This window comes from Triplophysa dalaica, chromosome 6, assembly GCF_015846415.1.
Source record: "Triplophysa dalaica isolate WHDGS20190420 chromosome 6, ASM1584641v1, whole genome shotgun sequence".
Classification (NCBI taxonomy): Eukaryota; Metazoa; Chordata; class Actinopteri; order Cypriniformes; family Nemacheilidae; genus Triplophysa; species Triplophysa dalaica.
In genome coordinates, this window is record NC_079547.1 from 7,948,705 (window position 1) to 7,961,503 (window position 12,799).

General features: G+C 36.1%; 2 protein-coding genes across 2 annotated transcripts in view; one reads left to right on the forward strand and one right to left on the reverse strand.

Moving 5' to 3' along the window:
• Positions 1-10,532, reverse strand: part of ube2o (ubiquitin-conjugating enzyme E2O) — a 34,523-nt gene extending 23,991 nt beyond the window's left edge. Inside the window, 4 exon segments of the mRNA XM_056750701.1 lie at positions 1,766-1,876; positions 2,060-2,119; positions 9,128-9,519; positions 10,454-10,532. Coding sequence (XP_056606679.1) covers positions 1,766-1,876; positions 2,060-2,119; positions 9,128-9,505 — 549 coding nt within the window. The 5' untranslated portion in view covers positions 9,506-9,519; positions 10,454-10,532.
• Positions 10,330-12,467, forward strand: aanat1 (arylalkylamine N-acetyltransferase 1). Its single transcript, XM_056750702.1, has 3 exons — positions 10,330-10,583; positions 11,384-11,538; positions 11,922-12,467. The coding sequence occupies exons 1-3, from the start codon at positions 10,427-10,429 to the stop codon at positions 12,225-12,227; spliced, it is 618 nt and encodes a 205-aa protein (XP_056606680.1). The 5' UTR covers positions 10,330-10,426; the 3' UTR covers positions 12,228-12,467.
• The last annotated feature ends 332 nt before the right edge of the window (positions 12,468-12,799 follow it).

Genomic DNA, 12,799 nt, shown 5'->3' on the forward strand with positions numbered 1-12,799 from the left:
AAAAATATGCTGTTTTCATTGTTTTGAGAGGATGATGTTCTAATTTTCGGAATTCTGTGCTTTCCGTCCTTCAGTATTCAATATTACCACATAAAAAGATCAGTATACTACAGTATTCACTTATAAACTATATTAAAAATCCCCCAGTATGTTGAACCATACAGGGAAAAATATTTAGTTTTTAAATCTACTTAAATGTAAGTAAAAACTTTATATAATATACAGCAAACATGCCTATATTCCGCGATTCAATCATAGGGCCCTAAATATGTGAGCCAGTATGATGTATTTTTATTTTTTTCCCCCCATAAGACACCCAAAGTTCTTTCCTACATTTAAACATGCTGATTTTGTATTTTAAACTGCACAACAACAACAACATCGGTGCATTGTAAGATGTCAACGCAGGCTTTTCTACATTCAAATATGTTCATTGGTTATATTTTGAAACTGCATAACAAAAAAGGGAAATTCTTTGAAACAACATTAACCCACATTTAAGAGAACATTTATTACTTTCATTTCTGACATTTGGCTAGCACGAATGGGACCACCATTTAAAAAGTACTGAGGCAAGGGCGGAGAATTGTGTCTATGTGGGTTAATGTTGTTGGAAAATGGAATTTGGGAAAAAATAATACAGATTTCTTATTGTTGTTATTATCCCTTATATTGCAACCCATATCCCTCCTGCCCCTCATTTTTTCATGAACTGACTAACTAACTAATTGAATGCCCTGGTGTATGCTGTCAGCAGTAATAGCGCCAAGTAAACAGTCACTGTAACAGCTTGAGTTGTTAAACACCGAAGAAAAAGTTATTTATTTAGATTCTGAAATGTGTACTACGGGTCAACCACTATGTGTATTTTAGGCCCGATGTCGATTATTACAGATCAAGTAGACCAAAAACCGATATTTGGAACCAATTTATATGTATGATGTAAAAATGAAAACTATGTTCAAAATGAAGAATAACAAGAGAGCCCTGACAAAAACTTTGCCCAAAAACCATGGGAACTACACGTTTACTATACTAACACCACAGCAAACAGTAAGGACTGAAAGAAACCATACTTGTCAGAAAGGTTGCGCTCCACTTGATGCAGTGGCTCTTTACAATGAAACCGTTTATCCTCGGAGTGGTGATTTTTTCAAACAGAATGTAAACCTTTCTTCTTTGTTTAGGACTGTCTGAAGATGCACATGTGCAGCGTGACATCGACCAAACATGCAGTAAAATTAACATATCTGACGAAGAACCACTTTGTTGTGACATTGTTTGGGGCTTGCGCAGATCATGTGAATAAGAGAGCTCTGCACAAGGATGTGATCACATAAAAAGTTGATGCGGGAGAAACTGTACCCGTCTTAATTTTCATAGATTGTACATAATCAGAGAATATTAATATTAATTGGATCATTTAAAAGTAGATACTTTGAAATTTCTTTATTTCAATATTCATGCGGAGAGAGAGGCCCGATAGCACAGCCTATGTTTTTTGTCACTCATAATGTGCGAGAAAGGCATATCGAGACAGAATGTTGAGCGTCACGGGCTTATTTCCCCTGACACTAGGCAAATGTCACCATGTGACTTGTATATTTTCTCGAACTATCTGACTAGTGCTGCGATAATCCACTAGTGTTACACTGCCTCTTGCAGTAACACGGAATTCACAGAATCAAAGTTACATTCGTACCTAGTGTTTTCTCCCATTTAGAATATACCATACCTGTAAAATAACATAAGAGAACAAACTCACCCAGACATGCTGCAGATCTTTGCTGTTAACAGGATAAAGGACGCAGTTGGTCCCTACAAGCTTCACTGCACATTCTGTGGTTATGTTGGTCACAATACCACACTGTTTATTCTGCAAGATGGAGACAACACACAGATAACAACAGCTTTAAATACTAGTGCCAAAGCTTACAATATGTCACACATTTTAATAATTCCAAAAATACATTGCAACATGACTAGTTACATGTATAGCAGCTTAGTTGTTTAATAAACAGCCATTTAAATGCTAGTCGTGAGGGATTAAACAACTTACATTCAAATTCAAATGCCGGACGAAGTCTCTAGGCACAATAGATCGATCTTCAAGTTTCAGCTAGAAAGGGTTTTGGGTGGAAAAAGAGACAGGCGATAAGAAAACAAGTGCAGTACTCTTATGCTCAGGGGTGCACATAAGTTTTCAATCTGGTTCTCAAGAGAGCACCTGGAAATTTGGTTCGGCGCTCACATTGCACATAGTGTGAAAAATGATATTTACCTATTAAAAATAAAAGTAAAAAGTAGTTATTTTTAATCAACAATAAACAAAATAATAAAGTGGGATAATACTATATTTACATTACTTTAAAGTACACTTAAATTACAGTGATAATGTATTTTCATTAGTAAATAATTATTTTCAACCCCAATTTTGAAACCTAAAACGACTATCTTTTAGGTTTTTGGCAGGTTAGTGGGAAGTGCAGTATTACATTTAGTCGGTCTAAAACATTGATCGTGCATCAAAAGGTTTAAACAATGTCAATACGCAAATGAGTGGTCTAAACTTATTTACAGATTGCATTTTTAATTTTGGTAACGCATACGCACCTGCGCACCACTTATGTGCATCCCTTCTTATGCTTTTATTCTGGACAAATAACAATAAACCATCTTCTTCAGACAACCTTATAAAAAGATAATATTTTTCTGACAAAAAAACTTAGCAATTGAACAGCCATGTTATCAGCCAAGAACATTGTTACTCACTTTCACATTCAGTAGTAAAAATAGTAAACATCTATTTGGCAAAGTCTAGAATGAAGTCTATATATGAATTAAATAAAATAATTAGAAAATTGTAATTTAATGCAAAATTGTTTTAGAGTTGAGCATGTACACTGTTCTGTTGCAGTGTTTCACACACATTGACATCACTTGGGCGGGCTGCAGAGGCATATTAATGGATGTCCAAGTATATTTGGCATCACATTTTGTGATTTGTGTTATCAATTGGTGATAATGACTGTGTCTGCAATCAATTAACTATTGTATTAACAGTGCTTCCGCATCTCTCTTTTCCGATGTGTTTGATGAGAGTAGCATGTGTGCGTAATCTCTCTTTCTCAATGAGCTTGGTTTGTGTGCAAGCCATGAGTCTGGTGCGATGTGCACACACACGTTTAGTTAACAGTGCACAAAATCCCTTAAAAACGAAAGCATATACCATAAAAATAGTGACTGATAGCATTTTAATGGTGGCTTTAATTCACCCCTAATCGATTTACTCAATTAAGTTAAATAATTGAATTATTTACAGGTTAAAGCCTAGACCTTAAATATATGATGACCCAAAATTTCTGTTGTATTTCCAAGAACAAAAACATTTATTTTATTCAGAACAATATGGTATTTTCAGAGCTGAATCAAAAATGTATGAGAATTAAAGGCAGGTTGTCAGATTTCCGAATTACTCTTGTTTAGTACCGAGTACCAAAACAACCTTGTAGCCAATTAGCAGTAATGTGCACAGTGCAGAGGATGGACATTAGTTGAGCAGAGCTGACAAAAGAGAAAGATGGGGGTAGGGGTCTGTCTGTTTTGGTTATTAGCAAGGGCTTTGAGAAATTGGACATCCCGCCTTTAAATATCAAAGCTCTAAAACAGACAATTAATCGTCAGCCAACTTTCATAATCGTGACAGCCCTAGGCTGTTGCGGCAATTAATATAGTTCAGTTTTGTTTTTAATGACAATTTATTCATATTTCGTTTAATTTCGTTATTAAGTGAATTTAGAAATATGTTTGGAGTATTTTTTTGTGGCTCTGGTGCAAAACGCATAGTTTGATTGTCAACTGTGCTTGAGCACGAATTTCAATTAATGAGGTGAATGACACGGTTAAAACTACTAAAGTAGTTAAAATAGTTTAGTTTTGTTTCTATATTAGGTAGTTAAAAAAAAATTTTGCATGTTTTTGTTTGTTGCTCAGGCACAGAATGCAGTTGATTGTCAACCGCAATGATTTGAATGCATGAGGTGCATGAGTCTGCTTAAATTCCTCCTTTAGCTTCGGCTGTAGCCGTAAGAAAAAGAAATTATATGGGTGCCACATGAATACATTCTACACTGTGTCACTGTGTCCCAAACTTGTCAATATATTTTGTTTGTCTGACATCAAGCAGCGCTTCTCAGACCGATCACCATGTACCGCAGGAGAAAGTGTCTTTCATTAATTGCTCTTGTGTTCAATATAAACGGATAGGCAACATACATCAAGCTGAATACATAATAAATCACAAACTTAACATAACTCTGTTGTGCTGAGAGAGTGTGCGCTTTTAGTTAGTGACTTTTGTTGCCGTTACAGGATAAACAAAATCTGCAAAATGATAAAGCTCAAAGTTCAATGCCAAGCGAGATATTGCCTTTAACGGAATTAGCTTTTTAAGGACTATAGAAAATGGATGGAATCGGACTACAGCCCAATACTTCCCGGGTAAATGATATCACTAGTTTTTAAAAACCTCCCTCCAAAGGAATACGCCAAAAAAGGGGCGAGGCCTTCCTAAGAGAAATTGAAAGCTGTTCTGTGTAATAGAATGATATCTTGTGTGTGTGTGTGTGCACACCTGCCTTCCTCCTAAACACTTCTATGTAACATCCTTTAAAGTCCTGCTTGCAAACGTCTCCTAGTCAATCTGCCCGTTTATTATCCAACTTAGGTCCAATATAAAAAGACAAAACTAATGCTTCTGTTATTAGTGTAAATTAATATAACCGGTCTGACCCAATCGGTCTGGCGTCATTTCCCTCGCCATAGCTGAAAAAAAAAAAAAAAATCGATCTCTAACAAAGACAGACTTTTGCACATGCACTAGCAGACCTCTGTTACACTTCGATCGACCTGCATGTGTTTAACTGATGAAGTGAAGTTGACGCCATTGTTACCGTTTATTGCTAAAAGCCAAAGCTAACGAATACACGTGCACAATCACAACAGCCTTGAAGCGTTAGCCATACACAAATACTCTAAAGTGGAAGCGCCCTTGAGGATCTTAAGTTAATAAACAAGAGTTTAGCGGTCTGTATTCTCTCATGAGCTGCTCGAGCCATGATGATCTTGACTACATTGTTTGTTCACCTCGCAAAAAAACTGTGAGTCCGTTCGCGACTATGTTCCGAGGGTTCTCCTTCATGGTCAGTTGCTTTGTTTCCGGGGGAATTGTCAATATTTTGCGTTCATCTGGAAGAGACTAGTAATTTGCGGGAGAACTTAAGAGAGAGTTTGGATGTCTATGAACAGGCCTATGCACTTATCAAACCTCTGTGGGAATACTTCTTAGATGAAGTTAAATAAAATATCCACATGATTTGACATTATATTAATTTGTGCTTATTGATAAAAGATATAAATATAATGAAATATAAAAACAAATTTCTCAAGAACAACAATCACTGTGATTATTATTTTTAAGTAACTTTTTTTGCCATTTAACTATCACACAGTATGACAAAAATATTTGTATTGACTAAAACGAGACAAAAATGCATAGACATTTACATTTCCACATTTAGTCGACTAAACATGACTAGTCAAAAACAGGACATAGATGACTAAATAAGATAAAAACTAAAAAGTATATTTGTCGTGGGACTAAAACTAAGACTAAAATAAAAATAGTTGACAAAATTAACACTGTTCTTATGGAATATCCCATGTCTCTCAGCCAATCAGATTCAAATATCAGAAAGAACTGTATAAAATCTAATATTAAATCAAATATAAATAGTTATTAACCACTAGTAGCCAGACCGATAAACAAATACAAACGGAAGATATCTTCCACCAAGGTGTGTGTTTCCTTCTTTTAGTAGTTTACTTGCAAATTTATTTTAATTTGATAGTAAAACTTAAGTTAATTAAGATGAGGCTAAAGTACAACCCAGAAGCTGCCCCACCTACATATATTGTCAACAACTGCCACTGATCATAACAATCAAAAAAACTTTTTTGCAAATTCCTGGCAATTACCGTCACAAAATCAGCCATTATTAATGCAAAATTCCCAAAGAAGATTGATCGTGGTGCACCTGCCTTGAGTGGAAGAGGCTCGTACTCCATCTTGTTCATCAGTAACCTTCACTGCCTGAGCCCAAAATAAGGCTTGATTACAAAGATCAATAAGAACTTGCTCAATTCATGTTTCTTATTACTTTACACACTTATGAACAAAACGATTGTATGTGTGTAAGAGGAAAGAAGAGACTGCAGCATCACACTGCAGCACAACAGGAGCCACGCCTTAAAAACAGGCCCACCCCTTTCATCTATGTTTTAAAACACTTTACCTAATCCTAATCATACATAAATGGTTCTCTCTCACTGTGATTAGCAGATGTCTTACATTTCATTACATATGCACCAAACTGTGCCACTGATTCAATCCACAGACACTGGGACAGTTCCAAAAAAAGAAACATCCACAGAACAAGGCTGCATTATGATGCAAAACCTACCAAGAATGCAATCTGTCACTGTATTTTAACATTATGGATTACAATTATACAATATAAATGATGTGAAATTCATGTTAGCCATAAAATACCTATGCAATTCAAAATTAAAATGTACAATTATAATTCTATATATATTCAATACTGGTTCTAACATCCATTTGGAGGGCTTTAAGGGCCGAAATCAACAGCCTGACCACATTGGTACAGGACATTCATCATTGGCAATGATGTCAACATTATAACATTAGTTGCAAGACATTTATTTCATTTATATTACACAGCTAATCCTACAGATAATTAAAAAACTATTTTACCATGTAAACGATACCAAAAGACGTAATAATAAAGAAATATTATCTTATGATTATATGCAGCAGCACTGAGGCTAATCTTGCCTGAAAAAAGCATGACAAAGGCATTTAAAACATCCATCGGATCATCCTCTGCATGGTGTTCCTCCCAGTTGATGCTTTCTACACCACAACCTACCACAGATCAACCATTTACATTACATGGAGAAGTAACTGTAATGCATTAATTTAACCATGAGACATACTATCATCATCTGATACCATTTATTTCCATAAACCAACAGGTTTACACGGACAACCACCAGAGTTAACAAATATTTTGTGCACTGCACTTTGAAAGCATTAAAGGAATAAATGTGAATTGAAGGAATAAATGTGAATTGAAGGAATAAATGTGAATTGAAGTAATAAATGTGAATTGAAGGAATAAATGTGAATTGAAGGAATAAATGTGAATGACAGTCTTGGTTTCAGACAACAGTTAAATCTATTATAAAACCTCAGAAAACCAGTTATAATCTCTCGGCAGCTAAACCATAGATTCTTATCCAAAATAAAAAACTTGAATATTAAATTATTACTGCATTTGGTGTCCTGTATAGTCTTTAAATGACGGGAGACTTATTTGCATGATTTCATACAGACATAATCATTCATGACATCATCATGACAGAAGCCAGCACGTACAGAAGCCAGAACGTACAGTTGCCTTTACAACTACATCAATTTACTATTATTTGTGTATGTCCAAAGGTGTATTCAAGCTACATTATATATCAGTATAAGCTGTCTGTGTATTCGAATAAAAATAGAAGGACAAAGTAATGAAATAGAATAGAGGTATTAAGATTTAAAAAGACACTTGGCAAACAGTATATCAGTCTGTTACAAGAGATGCCTACCATGAAAACAGTTTTTCAAAGATTGTGAGGTTAAGGATGTTGAATCCTGTTTAATATGTGAGATTGGGAACAGGAGTCCTTTAAAAAAGCAAGACACTGACCTGTGTATCAGGCCATTTGTCCAAAGAGCATGGAAAGTCTGACCCCAGGAGATCATTTCAATACTGTTTTAAAATGGTTGCAAAGTTAGGAAAACAGCTTTGCTTAAAAAAGAAGGATTAGCTAACAACTAAAAAAAGGTATACGGTTCCGATAACTACACTTCCATACGGTCTCTGACATTGCTTAAAGTAAAGACAGGTGAATAAAGAGTGGTTGTGTACAACAAAAGTAGAAATTTAAAGACTCCAAGACATAGTAAAATACATGATTAATGCTTAAACATAATTACAAAAAAATACCATATTTAAGACTATGAAAACACATCTGAAGGCACCATTAAGCATCCACACAGATCAGTCACGCTGTAATAAATAAGGTCATGATACTTCTCAAGCATACCAGTTTACACTCCTTTCTCTATATTTCTTTTGTATGGATTAAAACAAGGCATAGTTCTGCAGTGGTTTTGTCAGTATGATAATTATACAACAAGCTATTGAATTTCTGTTTTAAAATTCATATTTGACTTCTCATGGGAGGCCTTCTCTAAGCATTGAAGGGTGGGGTGGTGAAGATGGTATGTTTTTGATAGGGACAACACTGACCTCTGTTTCATTTTCATTTATGTTTTTTAAAACTATAGCTGAGACCTGGACAATAAAAGGGTGAGTTCTGGTGAGAGCTAGTCCATTATGCTTTGACACAAAGGAGCACATCAGCAAACCATCCTACAAAATAAAAACCTCCAGAAGCATTGCAGCCAGAAGGCCTATATGTCCAGGGCTATTGTGCACATACATTGTTTACTATTTGCAGAGTTACAAAAAAATATTGACAAGCGATTGTACTGTACATGCCGTCCACCGTTAAATAAATTACACGTTTGAGATTTTCTCCATGTAAAGCGCATGAGATCTCACAGCTGATCAGCTTTTGACTGCTTCATTGAATGCTTGACCAAAGATATTTATATATATACGCGTTTTAAAAGTAACTACACCCTGTGGACAAATCTTATGTGCGATATAAAAAGGTATGGCAAAAACCTAGGGAAACGCTGGCATAGCAAGCACAATATCTTGGCGATGATAACCATTACCATTATGTCTGATTTATGCTATGATCTTTTTACCTTATCAACGCTTCTTTTCTATCTTCAAAGTATCTCGGCCTTATTTAAATGACTAAATTTGGCGTTAGAAAGCATCGAAGCGAAATGTCTGATAGTACAATAGGTCCGGTTAAATAGAACAATAAAACCCAAACCCTGATTTACTGCGTTTCTCGTTACCTTCGTCTCCCGAACATCCTGCTTCGTCCCCTCGGGATACCACTGAACTCGAACGAATCCTCTACTGAGAGGCCATGATCGTGTGCCCGGTGCCCCGCTCTCGTTGTCCGAGTTACCGGCAGCGCCTTCACCACCAACACCACCTCCTCTCTTTCCGCCATCGCCGCCAGTCTCGGAGTCAGAATCCTCAAAATCCTCCTCGCCGTAAATCATACGTACGAGCCCGAAGCGCATCGCTCCGCGGTGTTTACCGGAGACCAGGTCATGGGTAAACAAGAGTCGTTGCGTTCCACCTGCCGTGGGAGACAGCGCACGGGACGACGGCTCTGAGCTTGGGCTTACAGCCGAAGAGTGCGTTGCTGTGGCGGGGTCCGCCATCTCTGCTGCTGCTGCTGAATGATGCAGGAGGAGAGAGGGATAGAGAAGTAATAGAACCTGTGAGCAGAAGCAGCACGTGTTTACGTCTGTACGTAGAGCGCCGCTCGGAGGACGGGGCCACCTGTTACCACTGTGCTGATATTACATCAGTGTTTCCCGTCTCGAAGATCTATATTTTTCAGAACTAAACAAAATGCAAGTGCTTTTAATGAAAATATTATCGAATCACGTAAAGACCACTCAGGAATACTATACAGGATTGTAATTTTGTTTATTAATTGCTTAATTAATTCCTTCATTTAACATGTATTGGTGATGGCCGGTTTATTTAATAGCCTGGTCATGCTTGTCTATGACAATTCAACTGCTGCTCCACCCCGGCATCAAAAGAAAACAGACTGGAAATCTGCCGCATGGTGTCAGTAAAACTCCGAATGTATTATTAATTTAAAATCACAGTCTAGTTTTAAAATGGACAGAATTTATATTATTTTTAGGCCCTGTTCATGTTTGCAGATATAATCTGGTCTGATGGCGTTACAGAGTACAGGTACAATAAAAACGACTTTATTGTAAATAATTTGAATTCTCCAGCTTGGAGGTTTCACGGAAAAGTGCTTATCCATCCAAAGCCAGTAAATGTTAGCCGTTTTTTAAATTATGCATTTCAGTTAAATTTCCCGTTCATTTCTATAATAAAGGCACACTAGGGTTTCAGTAAGTATGACTCATTGTGAAATAGGGGCTGGCTTAAAGCTTATGCGCCTAATGGGTTTTAAGAAGGTGGAGGGGTGGGTATAAATTCTCATGGCACGTCTCTCAGTTTTCAGTTTTCACACAGTTGCTCAGGTTAGACGACCCATAAGACATCTGAATAATTTAAATATAAAACAACACAAATAACAGCATAGCAAAGACAACATGTCAGTACAGAGCGCACTGCCTTACCTGATGCCCCTTCACAGCCACAGAGTTCCCATCTCCCCCGGTCGCCAGCGCAGGCACACTCTTCCTGCCAGCGAGTTTCGTTCCCTCAACACGGAGGACGCTATCAGTGTATTCGAGATAGAGAGAGAAGGTAAGGCACAATTATCAAACTTATTCTATCTTCATTCTGTGCAGTTTTGAGAAAGTTTCTTCAAAACATAATAGAGACAGAGACTCTAAATATAAAAACCTTTATTATATCAAAACTCCTCTTAAATTTGTAAATGTGGATTTTTTTTAGAACAGATCAAATGCAATTATAATTTAAAAAAAAAACGAATTATAGGATTATAAGGCTCTATCTTGCAAACATTAATTTGAAGCAATACTTTTCAAGAAACACAGTTTCACAATAAACAGTTAACTTCTAATTTGTTTAATAATTAATGAAATGTAATGCTTTCTATGATATTTTCTATGATATTTATATAATCTTTTAGTATTGATACCCTTGTCTTCTTGTGAAGTGCAGATGTTCATTTTAGGTAGGAACTTGGACTTTATTCCACATAAAGTGGACAGGTAAAATGGCATTCTCTCGAGATAACTGAAATTATAGACCAATTTTATTGTTGTATAAGGCTAATGAAGACCTCATCATTTAAATTGTTGACTTTTAAAGCTAAATATAGGAACGTATCTGTACAAGAAATTGTATGAACGTAATTTTAAGCTCTAGGAATCAAAGAAAGCTGATCCTGATTGGTATTCTTGTGTGCATTTAAAGTGTGGATTAACTCACAAATAAAACCTTAGAACCACGTTTGACTTGGTTATAAAAGTCCCCAAAACAACTTAAAATAAAAAACCATCACATAATGTAAAGAAGTTGTCAACGAATATGTGAATAAGTTACTTTTGACAAAATTTATTTTATCATTTTTTATTCAGCTTTTATATCTGTGACTGGGGAATGTCCTCTTCATCTGGATGAGGTCCGACACTTCCTAACCCTCTGTCCTGAGCTTTCTTTGGGCTGGTTTGAACAGGGAAGGCTGGTCGCTTTTATCATTGGTTCACTCTGGGACCAGGACCGTCTTACCACAGTAAATATTCCATATTTTATTTGGCTGGAGTAAAAATAACAAGACTGGAATAATGATATTGAAAATTCAGCTTTGATCACAGGAATAAATTACATTTCAAAATATATTCAAATAGACACATAGAAGGTTGTATTGTAAAGTTTAACACAGTTTTACAGTTTTTTTTTTAAATATAGCATTCTGTATATACATACATGTAGGCCTACATATCTCCATACCGTATATGGCCCCTGTACAAAAAGTTAGGACACTCCAGAATTATGCTTTCTGGTTAATTCTTATTATTTTCATCTTTTTTAATTTAGAACTTTGAAGTTACTTTTGCATTTGTCATTGGTGTACGTGTAAATGGCAAAACTCATGTTGGTTGTCTTCCGTTACAGGATGCATTGACTTTGCATAAGCCTCATGGGACTACTGTCCACATCCATGTGCTGGCAGTCCATCGGACCTTTCGCCAGCAGGGCAAGGGATCCATCCTGCTGTGGCGTTACTTACAGTATCTCCGTTGTCTACCATATGTCCGCCGTGCAATGCTCATGTGTGAGGACTTCCTGGTGCCTTTTTACCAGAAGTCTGGCTTTAAGGTGCATGGTCCTTCTGAGATCACTGTAGGGCAACTCAGCTTCATTGATCTGTATTATCCTGTGCAGGGACATGCATTTATGCGCCGTAACAGTGGCTGTTAATGAATTCACTAATTTGTGTAAGGCGCCCCAAAAAGACTAAGAAGTGAATTACTGGTTGTGTTGAAACAGCTTTTTGTTCATAAATATCTTGTGGTGTTTTGCTACCTGTCTGTCCACTTAGGCGCTAAAATGGTCAGAAATTGTTAAAAAATGGTCCGAAAAAGACTCACCCTACAACTTGAACTAATTTAATAATTGTTAACTTTTTGTTTATCTTATGAGACAGTTTAACTGATAGACTACTTTTACCACTAATAATTATGTGTGGTACAGTATTTATTGATTTTTCTTAGTTTTTTTATTCATTTTTTAACTTTATACTTTTATGGCAGAAAACCTTTTCAAATTTACTTTTCTGTAAATAGTTCTAATTCAAGCTAGATTTTGTGTCCATTGTGTTGTGGCTGCTTTAAATGTGTAAGCATTAAAATAGCATCAACTGAACCCTTTTTTACTGTATTCTCTTGTGAACAAAGCCATATAGCACAAAGTATTGGCTGGTATGAATGTCTGTAAGTGCCAATGTGATTAATTTATTATCTTAACTAATTTATAATCTCATTAAGGCAGCT